Here is a 22,010-nt window from a genome sequence, read left to right as displayed (position 1 = left end):
GACCACAGGAGACCAGCTGGGGGCCCAACACTGACTAAGGCTCGGGAGACATGACGTCATTGATTATATCCATGTGCGGAAGCCAATAAAGGCTCAGAGTGTGAACATCTGCTTTCGGGAGGGCAAGCATATCCCCTGTGGACATGAAACCTTTGTTTAAAGAACCCTCCTGGACCTTGCCCTATGCGTTTATATCCTTTTTTCTGCTAGATTAGACATAGTCCTTTCTCTGGAATTTGTGAGTTGTTCCACCGGATTATCAGATCTAAGAAACAGAGAAGGGGCTGGTGTCCAGTGATTCGGCCCCAGTTGAATGGGGATGAGAGAGAGGAGTCAGTGCCTGCTAACCTGGCTCCAGGTGAATGGCAGTGGGAGAGAAAAGGCTGTGTGGAGCAGCTGGGGTCTGGACTGACCAGAGAAGGGAGGCTGAAATTTCCACAGGACACAGTTGGTGTGTGGAGCAAGATTTATTATCCACCATACTTTTTGTGTCAGAGATGGCAGATCTCACCCTCCCTGGACTGATTTGATACAACTAGTGACAAAGGTGGGACCTGTTTGAGCGGCCCTGACTTTGCACAATTTGTGCCGTGAGCAGGGTTAGCTGGAGAGAATCCTGACTGCTCAATAGTGGATATATGCCCCTAGAAGCATAGTGCATTTTTCACGTGAGTGTGAAAGGATTGTCTCCTTAAGTAGGAAGCACTCACTTTGCAGTGATGGCTAGTACAGGTCAGGTACTAAACATTGCTAATATCTTGGTATGCCAGTAACTCTCATAGCCCAGTAGCACTCACAGGAGGAACACACAGCTTTCCGCTTCGGTTATATTAAGTACAGTATATATTCCCTGGACCCTTCTAAAAGATGCTAATAAACAGCACCTTTGTTCCAAAAACTTTCACACACATTCATCTAGTGAACAAGTACAAACGTAGCAATTTTAATTAATATTCTTGCAGACAAGTATGTATATGTATATGCATATATACATATATATCAAAATTAAGAATTTACAAATAAGATTTGATATACTTAGTCTAGCAGTGAGTAAGTCCATAGGATAAATCTTAAGTGGGATATGGTTGCTTTGGTGGTGTTTTTAGTAACTCAGTTCTACTGCAAATGAAGACGTCTGAAGCATACATTCAGCTAGCTTTGGAGGAATCCAAGGAAACAGCACAGCATGCTCATGCTGTTGCTTGGAGATACAGAAATGTCTGAGTTTTGCACCTAAAAAGTTTGAAAATTGCTGTGAAGCAGCGGCATCCCCGGTAGCTGCTGGTTTCTGTTGTCTCCGGGGATGTGCTATCATAAACAAAAAATGTAGAGAAGCAATGTAAGCATGGCAGTTGAATCCTGTTTGTAGTCCAGGCATGAAGTGAGACAGAGCTCCAGACGGGAGATAACCAGAATGCCCAGTATCATCATCTGCTCTTCTGGACACCTGAGACGGTAGAGCTGGGACATTGTCTTTATCTTCCTCTCTAGACCACGTGCTCACAGGCCCTAGTGCAAGTTCGTCCATGGGGCCGGTCAGGGTGACTCAGCATGACTGTCCTGTGGCTACCACTTTCCTGGGATGGAGACCCCACACTCGTACCAGCCCACATAGTAGTAGGGGGTTCCGAAACCAATACGACCAAATCTGACTGGTTCCTGGCGATACTGGCGATAGTAGCCTGGAAGGTAAAAGGAAAGAGATGGAAGAAAATTAATCAAAAGCACCTGAACCAACAGGGAGACAGCCTCATCCTTCAACCTCCTTTCAGACAGAAGACCTCTAATAAGTTGTTCTTATGACAACTGTTACTGCCAGATAGACATAACCATTTTTGTGTAATGATCCATCAGCCTATTAGATTCTTTTCAGGAATGATTTGGGGGATAATCTGGCCCCCATGCGTTTGACATAGGTAGGAAAGTGTTCGTTGGTGCACTCTCTCCAGAAAAGATAATTTGATGCAATTGCTACTGCGCACTCAGGGCCCTGGTGTCACAGTGGTTAAGCACTCAGCTGCTAACCAAAAGCTTGGTGGTTTGAACCCAGCAGCTGCTCTGTGGGAGAAGGATGTGGCAGTCTGCTTCTGTAAAGATTACAGCCTTGGAAACCCTGTGGGGCAGTTCTATTCCACCCTATAGGGTTGCTAGGAGTGGAAATCAACTCAACAGCAATGGGTTTGGTTTGATACTGAACACTCACTGTGGGGCAGGCTCTGAGCTGGGATGACAACCTGGTCTTCACAGAACGTAGGACCTCCCAACCCTTCACACTTGCCTAGAATGCAACCCTCTAATGTTTAATTCTTAGAATCTGTGACAGACTTCTAGATCTTTCAGGCAAATCTCTCAAAGTAAAGAAGTGCTGCAACATTTCCAGCCATTTCTTGGTCGAAGTAGGATTCCTCAACTTCTTCAAAAAAGTTTTGGCAACAACAACCGCTCTCACTTCTTTGGCCCTGACTACACTTGCCAGATAAAGGGGTATTCTGGAACCCTGGTGGCACAGTAGTTAAGATTTTGGCTGCTAACCAAAAGGTCAGCATTTCAAATCCATCTGCTGCTCCTTGGAAACCCTGTGGGGCAATTCTACTCTGTCTTACAAGGTCACTATGAGTCGGAATCAATTCGACGGCAACAGGTTTGGTTTTTTTGGTTTGGCATTCTACCAGTGAGTGTGCTTGGTTAACCAGCACCTCTGTTCAGAGCGAAAACAATGGCAGTTACAGACACACAGTGAAACACAGATAATAGCAACACTGGGGTATTGCAAGATCCTGGAAAAACTTAGAAATTTTGTATGTTTATTTTACCGTTCATGTATTTTAATTCTTTGAAATTGGTCATGTGTGTCCCAGCCTATGGTATTTTTTCCCAAACTAAAAAATTTGGCAGATCAGAGCACCTCCTGTCCTGAAAATACCAGATCAGCAAGAGCTAAGTGCCTAATGAAAAAGTGCCGAACTTCATCTAGCTGCTCTGTTTATTTATCCAGTTGCTTGGGTGAGTTGGTAACATATTACAAGTTGTTAACCTTTGAGGTTAGTGTATTTGTCCTTGCCTTATCATTCCAAAATCAAATCGTTGCTACACCATCTCTTGAAGTATCTTATGGTCAGTGTGCATGTTTATCTTTACCTTCTCTGGACTTTGACTCATGACATCTTCTACCTGGAAGGCCTTCCAATCTTTGTGTGTCCAGCCAGTCTTTAAGACTCAGTCCAGACTGCACCTCTTCTGAAAACCTTCCTCAACAGCCTCAAGTGGCCTCCTCCTTTGAATTTACATAGTGGCTATAAGCTGCACAATTAACTAACAATATGGCAGCTATATGACATAACTCGTCATTATCTGTACTTTAAGCCATTCACTCTTATTTTTCACGTATTGATTTTTTATTCCCAGCCACAGAGTATGTTCCTGAGAGCAGGGATGAGATCTTTTGCTTCTTGGTAACCGTCTCTCCAAGGCCCACCCTAAGTCCAGTGCATAGCAGGAATATTCTGTTGGTTCATTTTTTTAGATTTAGGATCCAAAATGCCACCAACATCCATCTTCAAATGGTAAATGGAAGGCAGAGCTACAGTGAATTTCCTCCTCACATTTAGCCCTCTTCTCCTACTCCCAGTGGAATATATTGGGCATCTGTTCACATTACCTGGAATGGGAGGTAGGGCTTCTACGTAGGACTGAGGCCCTGTTCTTCCATCAAGGTGTGAATCCACAAACTGGCAATGGTCTTCACCTCTTCCCCAGCTGTCCCCGATGCCGTAGAATGTGTCTGCACAAAGGAACATAAAGGGCCAGTAAATAGCCAAAGAATGGCATACGGTTTAGGAGTTTGCATGCACTTTGGAGACCATTTGGACTGGGCACATTACTTAAACTCTGTGTGCCACACTTACAGAAAATGAAAAATGGTGACAATGGCACCAAGTTCATAAATGTCGCATGGATTCAGTGAGATCCTGTATGTTAAATACTTAAGTGTTCAATAAACGGACATTACCACAGACAGTGTCAGCCTTTTTTATTCCTTAGTTTTTTAGTAAAAAAAGAAGTGGGTAAATCATAGTCAGAGATACATTATGAAATGATTGTGAAAGATATTATGAAACGGTCTATAAAAATAGAAGAACCTATTTTCATACACAACTAGAAGAAGAGGGGTGTGTCTGTGGGACAGGACGCTGTCCGTGGTGCTGAACCACCCCTACCCAGTAGGTCAAAGTTGCTTCTCCCAACTCCGGGATGTTGGAGATGGCTGTGCAATCTCTCCTAGGAATACCGATTCAGGAGAGGAAAATGGTGGTAGTGGGAGAAACGTGAAAGGGCAGAGAGAGACAAATAGAGAGCAGATGTTGGGGGACGCATAAATGCTAAGAAAATGGCAGTATAGGGCTGGGAAAGAACGCTCGAACTAGCAAGAAAATATATATAAATAAATAAAACTCACCAGTGACAAAATATAGAATACCTATGGAAAAGTTTAATAACTGTATGTACTAAAAAATTAAAAGTTTGTTAAGTTTTGAACTTAAAAAAAAAATTTGCGCAGATGGGTAGATCAAACGCCAGCTGGGTAGAAACGGCATGGTTAAAGTGTTAGTCATTCAAAGTGCTCGTGTTATTTTTTGTTTTAATTGCCTAGCACATTGAAAACAATACAATTCTTATTCTGAGGCAGAATATATCTCACCATCTACATCTTTTTCTGTAAAGTTGTGCTGGTGGTGGGGGTGGGAGGGGAAATTTAGCCTCAATATTTTCAGCTTATATTATGATTTAATTAATGGCAAAGAAAACAGTCTTTACTTAGCAGTTCTTTGGACTTTATGGCTAAAAAGTAGTGGATTTTTAAGAAATATATTTGGATGCCCATGTAAAAACTAGTATGTCTGAAGTGGAGACAACTGAGCTGGTTTGTATTTGAGCCAGTTAGGCATAGTAGGTCCAGGTCTCGAATAGTAGGTCCAGGTCTCGAATACGTTCTGATGCACCTCCTTAGTCAAATAAGCACCTTTACGAAATGAAAATTTTCCATACCTTCCCAAAGACCTACCTTTGAGGTTGTCACTGAGGTAGATCTTATACCTCAGGGAGTTACAGAGAACGACGCCCACAAACTTCTTGTACCACGTCCGCTTCACGTATTGCCGGCCGTGGCAGTCTGTGTAGCCAGGGTCGTGTTTGAAAGTAAACGGAATCCAGATGGGCTCACCACCTTGACAACACAAAACACAGTGTCTAAGTCCTGGTGCTTTGCAGTGTTTAATCCTACACAGAGTGTCAGGAAATTTAGCTTATTCATTGACCTTTGCCTCCTTGCAGGGCTTTTCTGAGCAAAGAATGCCCGATGTGTTCCCAACTCTTGAATTAGCACCTTCATCCTCTTTCCCTTTTTTTCTTAGTACTAAAGTGTAATTGGGGAGTTCCTTTCACCTGAACATGTTTAAGGTATTGACATTTCAATAAGGAATTCTTCGTGTTCACAAAAAGCCCTTAAACCTCAAGGGAAATAAGGGGTAATGGCGGATGTGACATTATGGCGCACATCCTCTTGTCTCTCAACATAGGCTCCTGAACCTAAGCCACAGGGCTTTATCAGTTTGTTTGAAAACAAAGTAAAATATGTTGTACACAATGCATTTTGCTATCTTTTGGGCAAATGAAGACCTTAAAGGGACTGTATAAACAAATGTATCTACTTTGAAACTATTGGCTACCCTATAACGGTTTTTCATAGATATTGACCGCTATGGCCCTACCAAAAAACTCCCAGCTCATTCTCTTCCCTAGATCAAGAAGCAACCAAACCATAGAAGTTGTCAGAAAATTCTAAAAATGAAAAAAAAAAAGGTCCAGCATTTATATTTGTGGGTAATTGTAGCAATCTCATATTCAGTATTGAACTTGATTACGAGAATGTCAAGATTACCATGGAGAGAAACTTACCTGGCGGCCTCACCACAAGCAGAGGATTGTCTGCAGAATAAAAAGGAGATCACTGGTATCACTATCACATTTCACAAACATGCCAAGGCTCAAATGTTTATTGTACAGCAAATTGTTAAGCAAATTGGAATAGATTTGTAAAAATAACATTTATTTGATATGATCCAAAGGTTTTCCTTAGTTTTTATTTTCCAAGCATTGCCTCTTGAGAAATTCTCTTTTCTAGTCATACGGCCTTGCTGTTTATATAGATACCGTAGGTCCCTGAAAATAATAAGATTTTAACATCGGGTAGTACAAAATAATTCAACAGATTCACTATTTTAAAAAACGTCTATCTTTGGTGAGAGATTTTCTTGGTGGAAAATAGAAGAAAGCTGTCTTATCCAAACTTTGCATTTCAGCCCCCAGGAAAATACGTTTTTATCACTTCCTACTCTCTCAGGTAGATTTCAGACCTGAACTTATTGGTATATCTAAGTTGGAATGATCTGGTTTTCTACAGACCTTTTATCATGTTAATTCTGATAGCTGCCAAAGGCCCACTTTATTTTTGAAAACTGCAGCCATAAACAGAGATATTCCTCACTTTAGCAAAGTAACCACTGGTGACGGTTGTCCCTTGCTCTTTCTCAGTTACTAGTGAGAAACACGCTTCTTAAATGTAATAGGTAAAAGCACCCTTGAGGTCTTCTGCCTACAGTTTCAGTATAATATTTTCACAAAAGATTTTATTTTTCCCACATATTTGGATTCAGATTTGGAATCATTACACTTAACACCTCCCTATGGCAAATCTTCCAGGCTTAAGCTGTATTTGCGGAATAATCGAATGAAGTGGAAAATAGAGCCGTTTTTGTTACAGAGCTGGCTCAGCTGGGCTCTCAAAGTGAGTCTGGCTCAGAGCCACAGGTTAGTCTGAACCTTCCAGCTGGTTTGCTGTACAAAAAAGTCACTAACCCAAGAGTAGTCACAGTGGGTCAGCTGTCTCAGACCACCGACCCTAGGAACATATTATAGAAGGACCTAATGTGCAGCTATCACTCATCTGTCCCTGGAAGCTTGGGTGTTGCTGTGATCCTGAACAGGTTTCAGTGGAGCTTCCAGACTAAGACAGACTAGGAAAAAAGGCCTGATCAATCTACTTCTGAAAATCAGCTAGTGAAAACCTATGGATTACGATGGTTCGATCCCCAGCTGATCATGGAGATGGTGCAGAACCGTGCAGGTTTCCTTTTGCTGTGCCTGGGGTCACCCTGAGTTGGGGGCTGACTCAATGGCTGCTAACAACAAGATTTTTGTACACCAGCATCCACAAATGCAGGGAGTCCTCTAAGGAAAAACTACATTTTTTCCTTTCACTGGAGTTTAACGTTTCCCCAACCTGGGCAGCTCCAATGAAGACGACTTTTAATTTTATTATCCAAGTTTTAACACAGGAGAAAGGAAACGATGTGTATTTTGTAAAGAGAGATCCAACTGGACCTGATTAAATAGAAAAGTAAGGCTTTTACTTCTTTAGTTTTTACTCTATGGTAGTCATTGTTCTCGATTATTCATTTCGTTTCTAAGAAAGCAAACAAGAGCGTGAACTCATCCATACCTGATTCCGTAACAAATGAGACTGAAGGGCTGACAGGCCCATAGCCATGAGGATTTTGGGCTTGGACTTTAAAATAATACCTGAAACCAGAAGAAAACATTTTCTGAAAGAGAAATTTTTTTTTTTTAACTTTCACGTAATGAGATAGATTCCAAAACTATTCAGCAAATACTTTGTCGCAGGGTTTGAGTGTGTGTATCTATATATATATAGGGTTATATATATATATTTACAATGCAATGCGATGCGTCTTTTGATTTGCATTGGGCAAATCTGCTGCAAAGGACCTCTTCAAAGTGTCGAAGAGCAAAGATGTCACCCTGAAGACTAAGATGCGCCTGACCCAAGCCATGGTATTTTCAATCACATCATATGCATGTAAAAGCTGGACAATGAATAAGGAAGACCGAAGAAGAATTGATGCTTTTGAATTGTGGTGTTGGCGAAGAATATTGAATATACCATGGACTGCCAAAAGAATAAACAAATCTGTCTTGGAAGAAGTGCGACCAGAATGCCCCTTAGAGGCAAGGATGGCAAAACTGCGTCTTACATACTTTGGACATGTTGTCAGGAGGGATCAGTCCCTGGAGAAGGACATCATGCTTGGCAGAGTACAGGGTCAGCAGAAAAGAGGAAGACCCTCAACGAGGTGGATTGATACAGTGGCTGCAACAATGAGCTCAAGCATAACAATTGTAAGGATGGCACAGGACCGGGCAGTGTTTCGTTCTGTTGTGCATAGGGTCGCTATGAGTCGGAACCAACTCGACGGCACCTAACAACAACAACAATATATTTACATACATATATATGATTTATAAATGCATATATCACTGGTGTTTTTTCATATTTTTTTCTGAACTTTTTTGTTTTGGGATAACTTCTCAAAATAATACAATTAACGTAATAGCATGGATACGTGGCTCATGGGAACAGAGAGTGCGTATTTGGCAAGTAGATCGCGCAGCAAGCCTGCATTACGTACAGCATAAGAGTTGTTACTGCCCAGGTGGCTCTTTCTAGTTTCATCTCTGATGAGATGCTCACTCTGACCCCACCCTTGTGAGCCTTGGGTTCTCGCTTGAGCTCCACAGCCCATGGGGAGAACGTGGAGCAGCAAAACTCTACAAAGTACAGTTCAAATCTTAACCCAATTCTTATCACTCCAGCCCATGGAAGACAGCAGGATATCTGACCCAGTTATGATGCAACTCTGTTGTTGGCAGAGAGAGGGAGAGCAAGCCCAGGGCGACCTTCTCACAGTAGAACTAACATGACAAAGATGTCCTGGGGACATGACAAGTATAACATTAGCCCTGGAGCCAGGACTGGGTGGCCTTAAAAGTGGCTGAGTTAACACAGTTCAGCTTCTGTGCTCAAAGGGAAATGAGGCAAGTCCAGGAAAAGGAAGTGGAGAAGGCCTGGAAAAGGAGGCTTTGCTGAGGATTAGACTTTGGCTTGGAACAGAGAATGTGTGAGACAGCTCTCCAGAGGCAGACTGATGGCCAAGGAGGCGGGAAGTCTCAAAGCACTCTACTTCTCACTCTTATGAGCTAACGACAAAAAGTGGATAGAAAAAGACTGGAGACCAACACCACAGTTGTGACCCACTATGTCTATTCTTACTTCCGTGTTTCCTTCACCTCTGGGATCCCAGATACTATATGTGCTCTCTTAGCTACTTAAAACCCAACCCACTGCCCTCAAGTGGATTTTGGTGCATAGCGGCCCCACAGGGTTTCCAAGGCTGAAAATCTCCATGGAAGCAGACTGCCACATCATTCTCTCATGAGCTGCTGGTGGTTTTGAACTGCCAATCTTTTGGTTAGCAGTCAAGAGCTTCAACCACTGCGCCACTAGGGCTCCTTCTTAGCTACTTGCAGGTGGAAAAACCCAAAAACAAATCCAATGCCACTGAGTTCACTCTGACTCATGGCAACCCCATGTGTTACAGAGTAGAGCTGCCCCATGGGGTTTTCTTGACTGTAATTTTTATGGAAGCAGACCACCAGGCCTTTCTTCCATGGCATTTATGGGGTAAAAATCCCTGTGCTTGGTGGCCCTCTGCCATTTTACAGAGCTCATCAAGAGCCTTTTCCTATGGCTTGTGGCCAGCAAGAATGTTGTAATTCCAGTGTTATGCTCGGTTGACTGTATTTGTGGTTAATAACATATTGTAGGAAATGCTAGTGAAATTCCTGGTAAGTTTGGAAAGTTAAGTGATTGAAATACTTTATTTGATCAAGTCTGGCTTACAGATTAGATATGCTAATTAAAATGCCCTGAATTTTTAAAAGGTGAATTATTTATAATCAGAGATCAAAGGCATAGACGCCTGTTGGGCCAACTCTCCTGGTGCCAGGCCTCTGAGCATCACCAAAGGGGTCTCTGGCCTCCCCGTATAGAGATGTTTTACTTTGGGTTTCATTAAACAGAAACAAACAAAAAAAAAGCTTATTTGGTAAAATTAGTCTTGTTTTAAGCCTTTCAAGGAAGTCACTCACATCTCATTTAGGAGAATTTTTTAAAATTTATTTTTTTAGAAAATGATATGCATAATTGAGAACATCTGAGTTTCCAAATCTCAATTCACTCAGCAGTTTCTGTTCTCCCAATTATGCAGACTTCTATTCCGTGGTTGTGGAGTTATTTAAGGCGAAACTCTACAGCCAGTTCAAGCACTGGAGTTGGCCTATGTCAACAACACTGGTCAACCTCTACAGAGAATTTTTTTTTTTTCCTTAACAAAAAAAGGAATCAAAACACAAGGAATGACACTTGTATTCAGAGGCTCCATGTGGCATTTCTGCTGAATAGTTTCCTTAGCCAGAGTTGGAGTCATTCTGATACCACTTCCCCAAGCTCCCAGAAGGAACCCTCACCATGTAATTAAGGAGATGGCAAAAATTGACCAAGGGGCTGAGACGATTCCGATTTCTGTATCGGTTTTGTTTTACCACTGAAACCTTAGTACCCTCCACATTGACCTTCCCTGTCTACACAATGACTCTGGTCCACCATAGAGACCCACATGCCCCAATCCCAAAGACAGATTTCTATCTGAATTCCACCTAAAGTGTCAATGCAAATTTAAATTTGCTGAGCTCATAAGCAAAGTGGAGTTAGGAAAAAAAAGTAAAATTGCCATTTACAAAAACCACATTAAACTGTTTCTACGGACTAAAATGTACATGTTGTACTCTGAAGTGTTTGCCTCACGTAGACACAATTCATGCCTCGCCCTCTCAGACAAGCTGCTGGCACCTTCTTTTGAATAGTCTCAATTGTAACAAGTCTTTATACTCTGAGTATGGATTTGAAATTCGCAGACTCCAGAAATGATTTGGGAAATGCCTGTTTAAAGTAAAAACCGGGCTTCGATTATAAAAAACCAAGCCTGAGTTTTACACTCTGGCTCCTCTTTAGGGTCAACTGACTCCTTGTGTCCCCTACACTGACTATGAAGTCAGTTTCCTAAGTCCTGAGGACTGTGTTGAACAGTGGGAAGGGTGGCCTCGGTGAAGTAAGTACACAGATGGCCAAAAAGAGTCCATCGCAGTCCGCGTTAGGATAATGCAGGAGTAAAAGAGGCCCTCACCTCTTTAAAGTGTTCAAAAGCAAAGATGTCACTTTGAGGACTGAAGTGTGCCTGACCCAAGCCATGATCTTTTCAGTCACCTCATATGCATGTCAAAGATGAACAATGAATACAGAAGACAAAAGAAGAATTGATGCCTTTGAATTATGGTGTTGGTGAAGGATACTGAATATATCATGGACTGCCAGAAGAACGAATAAGTCTGTTTTGGAAGAAGTACAGCCAGAGTGCTCCTTGGAAGCGAGGAGGGAGAGACTTTGTCTCGTGTACTTTGGTCATGTTATCAGGAGGAACCAGTTCCTGAAGGATGTCTTGCTTGGAAAAGCAGAGGATAAGCAAAAAAGAGGAAGGCCCTCAAGGACATGGACCAACACAGTGGCTGCAACAATTGGCTCAAGCATAGCAATGACTGTGAGGATGGCACAGGACCAGGCAACGTTTTGTTCTGTTGTACATAGGGTCAGTATGAGTTGGAACTGACTAAATGGCACCTAAGAACAGCAACCAGCCAGCCACTGCCCAGTGCAGGAAGACACGCCTGTAACCTTTATTAAAGGTGTAAGATGCATCTTTCTTGAATGGTATGAAAATCTACATCATGGAGTTTGAGTCTCTCTATTAATTAGAATGTTTAGCAATTGTTATTCCATTAATGTCACAGAGGAAAGTGACACTGCCTAATGCCACTACCTGGGTGACTAAAAATGTGTTCCCTTTCAACACGTTGAAGATTTCTTTCCCCAAGGGTACGTAGTGTTTGGTTTCTGGAAAATATAGAACAAAATATAAACAAAATGACCTAACCATTACAATACCAAAACCAAACCAAATCCACTGTCGTCAAGTTGATTCCGACTCATGGCGACACTGCAGGAGAGTGCAGAATGCCCTGTAGGGTTTCCAAGGCTGTAAATCTTTATGGATGCAGACTTCTTTCTCCCAACCAAAGTGCAGCCAAGCACTTTAACCACTGCACCACCAGGGATCCTCAAGCATTACAACACATATAGTAATTTTCTCCTAGGAAAAAACACTTGACATATGGTAAGCATTCTTTGACATTCTGTGAAAACTAAACAGAACTCAAAAGAAGTCCTAAATACATTTTGAGCAATCTTCTCATTTTCAATCTAAGGTCAATCTGTGGCCATGCAAACAACGTCTCGTTTTTGGTTTCTAAATGACTGACACCTCATACCTTGTATTTGGCTTCAGGTTCTCAATGGGCAAATGAGTTACCGATGAAGCTTGAGCAGACCACTTGTTCCTGATGAAGTCTTCATAGGATGCACTGTAGACCAAGTAACCTGCAAATGGAAGTAAAGAACCCAATGGGCATCAAGGAGCCAAATCCCAGAAGAAGTATAACCCAGGGAAGAATGGCGGGGATGAGGCAGCGCCAGGGACATAGCTCCATGGGAGAGGCTCAGGAAGAGGACCTATGATCAAGCCTTAAGAAATTCCAACTCGAATGCTGAGGTCAAAGAGGGTGAGCCTGCAACAGAGATTGAAAGATTACGAGAAGTGGATCATACAAGTCAGGAAGGAGGAAACCATCAATAAGATCAAATGCATCTAAGAGGTAAACTAGGTAAATGATTTAGCAACATGTAGTCATTGTTACCGTATCAAGAGCCATTTTAGTGATACAAGAAGAGTGTAAGCTAGATCAGGGGACACACAGCCAACAAATGGGCAAGCTGGGAACAGAAGCCAGGCAGATGTGGCTCTGAAGCCCTTTCCACACAGCTCCCTTGAGGAGATTCATTCTTTTTGTTTTTCAACAGATATTTAGTGAGAACCTGTGACATGTGCTATCTCCATAAGATTCCCTCCCACCTTTGATGACAGTGAAGCCATAATGCTGGGTAGTAACATTGTATATAACAATGACACACACACATAGTGCTGTGTCCAGGCTCATAAGTGTGCCATATAAATCCCAGCTTTGGGGGGATTGTCACAGCTCATACCCTTTGACCTCAAGGTTCTATCAGGTAATCCCTGTTTCTCTGATTGTGGTGCACAGGTTTTTCTGCTTATCCTTGTATCCGGGTTTTGAGGGCTCTGAGGGTTTTTTTTTTTTTTCCCCTTCAATTTTTTTACTGTCTTACCCTTCACCAAAGTTACCACTTATCTATTGTGTATTTAGTGTTTTTCCATCCTACCCCTCCCCTCCCTTGTAACCTTCAAAGATTGTTTCTTTCTCTGTGTAAACCTTTTCATGAGTCTTTATAGTAGTGGTCTTGTATAATATTTGTCCTTTTGTGATTGACTTATTTCACTCATCATAATGCCTTCCAGATTCATCCACGTGGTGAGATGCTTCACAGATTCATCATTGCTCTTTATCGTTGTGTAGTACTCCATTGTGTGTATGTACCCTTAGTTTATCCATTTATCTGTTGTTGATGGACACCTAGGTTGTTTCCATCCTTCTGGTATCGTGAACAATGCTGCAATGAACATGGATGTGCATATGTCTATTCATGTGATGGCTCTTATTGCTCTAGGATATATTCGTAGGAGTGGGATTGCTGGATCATATGGTATTTCTATTTACAGCTCTCTAAGGAAGTACCATATCATTTCCCAAAACGGTTGTACCATTTTGTATTCCCACCAGCAGTGCGTAAGAGTTCCAGTCTCCCCACAGCCTCTCCAACATTTGTTATTTTCTGCTTTTTTGATTCATGCTAATGATGTTGGGGGAGGACTCCAAAGTTTTGACAATGTACTCAGCACAGAGTAACTCTTTGACTTCTCTGTTGTTCTTATCAAAATGAAAAGCAACCGCCTGCAGGCATATTTGCTCTCCAGGAATTCCATATTGTCTGGATTCCACCTTGTTACACATTAACTTGACTGCTTGGGAAAGAAAGAACAACAAATGAAAATTAGGACAGCACTGGACATCTCCCATAGCCACCAGAATCCAAGCGCCCTGCTGGTGGATCCTGATAATGAGAACTTCTGTTTAGGTTCAGGGTGCACCACCCGTCAGTGGAGGTTTGTGTGTTGCTACAGTGCTGAACAGATTTCCATGGAGCTTCTAGACTAAGACAGACTAAGAAAAAAGGCCTGGTGATCTACTTCCGAAAACCAGCCAATGAAAGCCCTATGAATCACAACAGTCCAATCCTGTTGTGCGTGGGATCATCATGAGCTGGAGGTCGAGGATGGCAGCTAACAACAACACATATGTCCATTTGGCTTCTTCTCAGCAGAGAAGAGAGTCAGGGTTGCTGCACTCACTCACTATCTTCTCCTTTCATCTTTTGAGGTCTGCTTGGTGTTTTCCACACCGTAGCTGACATGCGCTGGAATGTTCCACAGTAATCAGCTTGACAGGAGCTGGCAGAATTTTAGATGGGAGTGCCCAAATCCCTATAAATACCTCATCTATGATATTTATGCAAGTGGTGTCAGCACTCATGATTAATGCGCTGGGGTTTGGCTTCAGGTTAGGGTATAGGGTATATGATGGATATGATGACACCGAGGTCTCTGGGAGTGCTGGAAGCCTCGGAACGCCTGACTGATTGCAAAGTTTACAAGAGCACCAGTGTTCCAGAAGCACGACCTCTACAGGATGATACAGGGATTGTGTCTGAATTAAGTTCCAGAGACACTGATTAGGAGTCACGTTCTCTGATGATTCTGTTCTCACTGCACAGACAATTGAGGCTCCTCGGTGCAGCCAGCGGGGAGGAGGGGTCCTCTGCTTAGCCAGTGTTTTCTGAAAGCCCCAGGGATCACAGTGCAGTGGTGTATTTATGTTAAGTAGTATCTATTATGCAGGAGATCAAAAGCCTATTATGTTAATAATTAAGGCTTTCAATTATTTTTTCTGTGTGCTTATTTGCTGGCTTGCTTTGAAAACCTATCATTTATAAAAAGCATATTCAATTAATAGATTTTTTTTTTTTTTTTTTTGGCTGATTGATTTGTTTGCTTTCTATTCGGAACATACTAGACTTCAGAGAAATGGGCCCATGCAGCACATACTCTGCAGTGACCAGCACTTTTTATTTCCACCAAAGACTCAAATTTAGCCCTTTAACCTCAATCTGCAGAATACCTACGGGTATCCTTTCCTTTGTGTCTAATCCTGCCTTGTAGGCAGCTCTGCAAACTCCGTAAGAGAGGTTGCTCTTTGGATGTTCTTCGAATTTTTTCTCATTTGAAGAGATAATATTCGGGACATAAAATAAAAGCACCAGAAATCCTGAATTATATTAATCACACTAGAATAAAAGTGACAGATAACACGTCAAGCCCTGTCCTTATACACCCACCATAACTGCCCTCAGTCCCAAGACACACACAGTCATACACATGCCCCTTCCTCTTATACAATAAACAGGAAGGGACTAGTCAAAGAAAATATCAAATCCCTTTCTGCAAGATCCCATTTCAACACATTTATCCTCAAATATAGGAGACCCTGGGTGGTGCAAACGGTCAAGCACTCAGTTACTAGCTGAAGGGTTGGCAGTTCGAACCCATGCAGAGGCTCCTCAGGAGACAGGCCTGGTGATCTGCTTCTGAAAGGTCATAGCCTTGAAAACCCTATGGAGCAGTTCTACTTTGCACACAGGGGGTTGCCGTGAGTTGGAAATGGCTTAACAGCAAGTAACAACAACATCCTCAAGTATATCCTTGGCAGAGCTGGATGAACTCATGAACATCTCATAGGCCAAGACCTAGCTCATACACTCATTAGCTCAAGATCCTTGGGCATTTTCCTATCATGTTCAATTCCCATATACAGAATTCAGAAGCACCCCAATTGGTTTTGGAACCAGTAGGCACGGGAAAAGAGGAAGAGGCTGAGTCCCAATTCTGGGACTCAGTAGAAGCCCTTTCATCACTCCTGCCACAGGATCTGATCTTACATGTGGCTACTTATACTCTCTGATAATTTGCAAGATTATAAAATGTTAGAGATGTAGCAATCTTTTACACGTAAGGAAAGACAAAGTAGCTAGCTCAAAGTCACATAAACCAGTCAGGGCTAGGATTCAGCTCTTCTGATTTCCATCCAGTGCTCTTTTTACCACCCCACAAAGCTTCTTTTGTTGCCTATATTTCATCCAGTTGAAAGAAGACATCTGCATTTATCCATTCAATCCATCAATCCAACTACTCAACCATCCATCCACACTCATCCATCAATCCATCCATCCATTCACTCACCCATCCGCACATTCACCCAACCATTCATCCATCCATGTATCCTGCGTCCATCCAGTCATCCACTCATCTATCCCTTCACTCATCCATCCATCCTCCTATTCATCTATCCACTCACTTATTCATTCACTCATCCATAAACCTATTCATCCATCTACTCAGGCATCCATTCATTCATCCATCAATCCATCCATCCATTACTGTCTGTATTTCTCACCTACAGATCAATGGGAACTCAGAGCATCTGCCTAGAACACACCTGTTACCACATCTCCTGGGGCGGCTTTGTCCCAGTCCACGATGACAAATGAGTGGCAGCCTTCCACAGCAACCACGGTGATGTTGCGGGGAGTATGCTGAGGGGGTAGATCACTCTTCTTCAGTTCATTTGGAATGATTTCATCCAGGCTGTCCACTTGGAAGTGATCTAGGGCATCGGTCAGGGAGCATGGAGCTGACGAGTCCTTATTTAGGTACGTCACATAAGGAGCTGGAAAAAAACAGTGACACCCAATCAGATTGCTGAAGGCTTTCTCTGGAGGCAGGAACATAACATCTGCTCCATGAAGTCATACCTGCCATTCAGTCTCTCCCTGATAGACACAGGTTCCAGCACCACTGGCCCAGACCCGAATTTCAAAAGCACCTCCCCAGCTCTCCTTAATGATTTACCTTTCAATCTCGTGGCTTCAGAAGATCCTGCTGCCCCATCGGCACCAATGATCACGTCCTCAAAGTGATCATGAAAGATCCCCCAAACTATAATTCAATGTAACATAGGCTTACAGTGTCTTGCCACCCTATTCCCAAACATTTGGAAAAGGGTGAGTCAGACCCAGAGGACACTTAACTAGAGTTCTCTCCACCCAGTTCATTCCTAGATGGTCTTGGAGCCAGAAAAAGACATACACCGATCAAAATGTGCAGCCTGTAGCTGACCACCCCTCTGCCCTGGATGGCCTCTCCTGAGGGTTCACAACTTCCCACAACCACCTGGTGTATCTGTGCACAAAACCAGATCTGAATAGCCTTCTATAAGAGCGCTATGCAGTACAATAATAGCTGCTTACATTCATAGACAAGGTCAGGCTTTTTCTACACCCATTACTTCAGTCTGTACAAGAGCCCTGTGAGTAAGGCAGGACATGGATTGTCAGCCTCATGTTCCACCAAGACTGCTGATGCTGAGAGGGTACCCACAAAGCAAGGGTCAGGCAGGAGACTCTTTAACTGCTGTCCACAGTTCTTTTTAGTCTACCTTTTTCTTTAAGAAGTAAGAAATGCCAGGAGATCGAGGTTGGGGCATGACACATGCAAGACTCTCAAGTAACAATTTCTGGTAATTTCTAAACATTCCATTTCATCTTTTGGCACTGGGTTCTCATTCCCAGTGGCTGAACTGAATGCAATTTTTAGCTCCTCTCTGTTCCAATAATTGGTATAAAATTAGGCCTTTCAGGCTTGCCCATGGATCTCATCAGGGAGCTTTGGGGAGCAGCCCTATTATGCTTTATAAAGCTATAAAACATATGAAAATAGCCAGACAATAGTCAGCCTTTCAGGCCATAGACGCGTTCTTTGGAAAGGCTAATAATAGCACTGAAAGCGGTTCACTTTCTGCCATGGAACAGTAGAGAGGAAAGTCAGAGTCTTTGGTAAACTCAGCCAGGCTGCTGCCTTGTGTGGAACAGCATTAAAATGGGCCTCGGGAATGCTACCTCTAGTTAATATTCTTGTTCTTCAAGTACGTGTGGTTTAGCTCTCCATGACCACATCTTGGCTGGCAAGAGTTGTTCTCTGCTCATGGCAGGACATTTGTTTTGGAAAGAGAAATGCATGATTCTAGTTTAAGCTGATTCTTGTCTCCATTTCATCATCTATAAATCCAGCTGCCTCATTAGTGAAGTTCATTAAGGGCATGGGAAAGGGAGGCCCACCAAGGGGATAAAACGCATTTTAGTGAAACCCAATTTCCTACTTGAAATTGTTTTAGTAACTGAGAGAGAAGAGCAAAATAATCTCTGGATCCTGAGTCCTTGAGGAGAATGAAAATTGTAGGACATAACTGAAGGAAAACAGCTCTGGCTTTGGGATATTATAATAATCACTCATGGCGACCCTATAGGACAGGGTAGAACTGCCCCATAGGGTTTCCAAGGCTGTAATCTTTATGGAAGCAGACTGCCACATCTTTCTCCTGTGGGGCAACTGGTGGGTTTAAACAGCTGACCTTTTGGTTAGCAGCTGAGTGCTTAACCACTGTACCACCAGGGCTCCTTATCTATTCAGTCAACTGCAAATCTTCTAGGATAAAGTTAACAAACAACATGTGGACAATGCCAGTGGTAAGTCTTGTTTAAGAACAGCTGACTACATTAAGAATGCTCATCTTCCCTGGTCTAGATGACTTTTTAAAAATGTTCCTTGCTTAGTCTAAACAAGGCAAACTTTTCTAAACTCTACTCTGTCAAAGATATCAAAAGTCCTCCTGCATTCCCTCCTCTTTGACTGTGGAAGAAGGCAAATTAACCTGCATCTAAACAGCATTGGCTCACAGAGCCACCCCATGGAAACTTCACTCTGGGAAAACTTGCTCTCAAAACTCTAGGCCAAGAAATTAGTTATGCTCTTCTTTTTCAAAGCACCAAAGAGCAAACCTTAACAACCCATGTTTCTCTTATTAAGGACGCTATAGTTACCAACAAATCGTTTCTTTCCAGCCAGATCAAATTCTTCCTCAGGGAAAGAGCTGATTGACCCTTCTGGTGAAATGACACTCGGTGTGGCCACAGTCGTTGAGGGCTTGGTGGTGGCTGTTGGCCTCACAGTCTCAAATTCATAATCTGAAAATTATATGAAAGTTTTATTATTGGGCACCTCTAGAAAAGCAGCACAATTTTCAATCAAAAGACACCTTTGTAAGATTCAATTCTAGATTTGAAGAATAAAAGTAAAATAAATGCCATGCCTTCACACAACTTGTTTCTAATAAAATATTTTTCCTCATTTCAGGTCCCTCAGAAGAGCAGCTGCAAATGAGACAGAGGAAGTGAAAAAAGAAACTCATAGGACCAGAAAAATTAGGCACTGGGATCAGAGCTGGAGGTTTTAGCATTCACCCAGCCTAAAGCACTCATGTCACTAATCCAAGGCCGTCTACCTGAAAAAAATCTTTTCTTTTAGAATCATAAAAGATTAGCCTCAGAAAAGAGCCTTGAATATTTGTTCTTGCCCTGTCTTCTGTGTGTGGCCTTTGTTCAGGGAGAGGCTGGGTTAATCCTGGTGAGACAGTGAATCTTTTAACATCTAAGAAAGAGATCTTTGCTCCCCTTTCAAGAGCTCAAAGATAATTTTAAAAGTGCTTAGTATTTTCAAGAAACGGGGATGGCGAGACTTCAACTTGCTTACTTTGTACTCTTCATTGGGAAAGACCAGTCACTAAAAAAGGACATCATGTTTGATCAGCAAGACAGGGGAAACTCTCCATGAGATGGGCTGACACAGTGATCACAACAATGGGCTCAAATATACATACGTGATCTAAAGAAAAACAGCTGTTTGATATGCATCGATCATGAAGATGGTGCAGGACTGGGCAATGTTTCATTCTGTTAAACATAAGGTCTCCATGAGTCCAAGCTGACTCAATGACAGCTAACATCAAGAAACCTCCTTTTGACCCTGACGGAGCAGGAGAAAAGTGTGAAACAGAACTCGAATTCCTGTAAAAAGACCAGACTTAATGGTCTGACTGAGACTGGAGGAACCCCCAAAGCCATGGCCCCCAGATGCTGTTAACCCAGAACTAAAACCATTCCCGAAGCCCACTCTTCAGACAAAGATTAGACTGGACTATAAAACATAAAATAATGCTTGTGAAGAGCGTGCTTATTAGTCCAAGCAGATACATGAGACCAATGGGCGGCTCCCGTCCAGAGGCGGGATGAGAAGGCAGGAAGGGACAGGAGCTGGTTGGATGGACATAGGAAACCCGGGGTGGAAAGGGGGAGTGTGCTGTCGCATTGTAAGGATTGCAGGTAGTGTCACATAACAATATGTGTATAAAATTTTGTATGAGAAATTAACTTGAGCTGGAAACTTTCACCTAAAGTACAATTACAAAAAAAAGAAAAAGAAACCTTCTTTTGCTTTCTGACTCCTGCTGTTTTGGGATTAAACCCTTGGGATTAAACCACCAGCTCAAACTTTGCTATGACTGCAGCAAGTGTGGCATTATCTGTACCTTTGTAATTTAAGACAATGGAGGAGTAGACAACAGCAGGCAAGGTAAATCCCACAAGCGAGAACAGCGAAGTCCCAAGGATCAGAGGCCAGCACTGGGCTGGAGACAAGATTCGTACGTGGACTTCTTCCACTGCAGAGTCAACTTATAAAATACAGAAACTGAAAAAATGAGCGGATTGGAAGCACAGTAACGGCACACCAGTTGCTGTAGAATTCACTCCGGCTCGCAGCAACCCCATTCTTGTCAGAGTACAGCTGCACTCCATAGGGTTTTCAATGGCTGATTTTTCGGAAGTTGGTCACCAGGCCCTTCTGCTGAGGCATCTCTGGGTGGACTCAAACCTCAGATCTTTTGGTTAGCAGCTAAGGGAGTTAACTGTTGGCACCACCCAGGGACATACGATACCATTTATTGAATGACTGGTCCAGAGACTGTTTAAGACATTTTATGTTCTTAATCTTATAAATTGACTCTTACTTGAAAAGACGTTGTGTAAGAAACCAATACATCTCCAGCATCATCCTTTTTATGTAATTAGAGAAGGGGAGAAACGGAATGAGTGAGAAAGAGAAGAGACACAGAAGCAGCTGAGGAATTGGTTAAACAAAGAATTTTCACAGAGAGAGGTAGCAGGGTCAGCTCAGAGGGTCAAGGCCCCAGAATTCTCTGAGAGGAGGGCTTAGGAGGGAGAAAACGGGGACACAAGGAGGAAGGCTGGTTTGGAAGCTGCATTTGCATATCAAACAGCTGTTTTTCTTTAGATCACAAATGTATTTGCAGTAACTCCAAAGAGTAGGGGGACAGCCACCCTTCCCCTTGCCTCAGCCCGCCCTTAGCCAGACCTGGGGTTCGGAAGGAAACAGCAATCGAGACCATCCATTGCATAATTGAAATAAGATCCTCTGATCAGCAAAGAAATTGTTCAAAGTGGTGTTTAAAAATCAGTACCTTCATCATAGACAACGTAGGCTTCCTCTGTGGGTATCACCGTGTCACTCTCCAGTCCAGAGAACTCATCTGTGGAAGGAAGAGAGAAGGCAGGATCACCAACTGCTTCTGTTTCCCCTCAGTATCTCAGAATCACTCGCTCAGGGCCTAACAACCCATTCATCATAATCATCCATGGGAACAAGACACCAAGGCCAGGGTCTCTTCAGCCTTTTCAGAGGAAGATAATGACAACTAGGATTCTCTCTCCTTTGTGCCCAGAAAAGTGCTATCAACATGCTCTCCTGGAGTCACAGGGGAGCTGGTCTGACCTCCCTCCCACCACCTCACTCCTCACACCTCACCTGCCCTTGTGCCCTCTGGACCCCAAGAGGGGTCCCCAGGGTCCTCACTTCACAAGCCTGAAAGCAGAGCCAGAGGGGAGGACAAGAGGGAGATGGAGGCAGGCGCTCACTACAGTG

The 22,010-nt window shown here is 42.8% G+C and overlaps 1 protein-coding gene across 3 annotated transcripts in view; it reads right to left on the bottom strand.

Moving 5' to 3' along the window:
* Positions 1–714: 714 nt before the first annotated feature.
* FNDC1 (fibronectin type III domain containing 1) overlaps positions 715–22,010 on the bottom strand; it is a 119,138-nt gene continuing 97,842 nt past the window's right edge. Inside the window, exons 11-19 of one of the 3 annotated variants that reach the window (XM_064292889.1) lie at positions 21,550–21,618; positions 19,055–19,198; positions 16,615–16,845; positions 12,358–12,466; positions 7,559–7,638; positions 5,956–5,985; positions 5,063–5,224; positions 3,659–3,781; positions 715–1,682 (exon numbers count right to left, since the gene is read on the bottom strand). In XM_064292889.1, coding sequence (XP_064148959.1) covers positions 1,567–1,682; positions 3,659–3,781; positions 5,063–5,224; positions 5,956–5,985; positions 7,559–7,638; positions 12,358–12,466; positions 16,615–16,845; positions 19,055–19,198; positions 21,550–21,618 — 1,064 coding nt within the window. In that variant the 3' untranslated portion in view covers positions 715–1,566. The remainder of the gene's footprint in view (positions 1,683–3,658; positions 3,782–5,062; positions 5,225–5,955; positions 5,986–7,558; positions 7,639–12,357; positions 12,467–16,614; positions 16,846–19,054; positions 19,199–21,549; positions 21,619–22,010) is intronic. The other 2 variants (XM_064292892.1, XM_064292884.1) reach the window with 2 other exon arrangements.

Source organism: Loxodonta africana, chromosome 1 (assembly GCF_030014295.1).
Source record: "Loxodonta africana isolate mLoxAfr1 chromosome 1, mLoxAfr1.hap2, whole genome shotgun sequence".
In the NCBI taxonomy this organism is placed as follows: Eukaryota; Metazoa; Chordata; class Mammalia; order Proboscidea; family Elephantidae; genus Loxodonta; species Loxodonta africana.
Note: the sequence above shows the minus strand (reverse complement) of the source record. Positions and strands in the feature narration are given on the sequence as shown.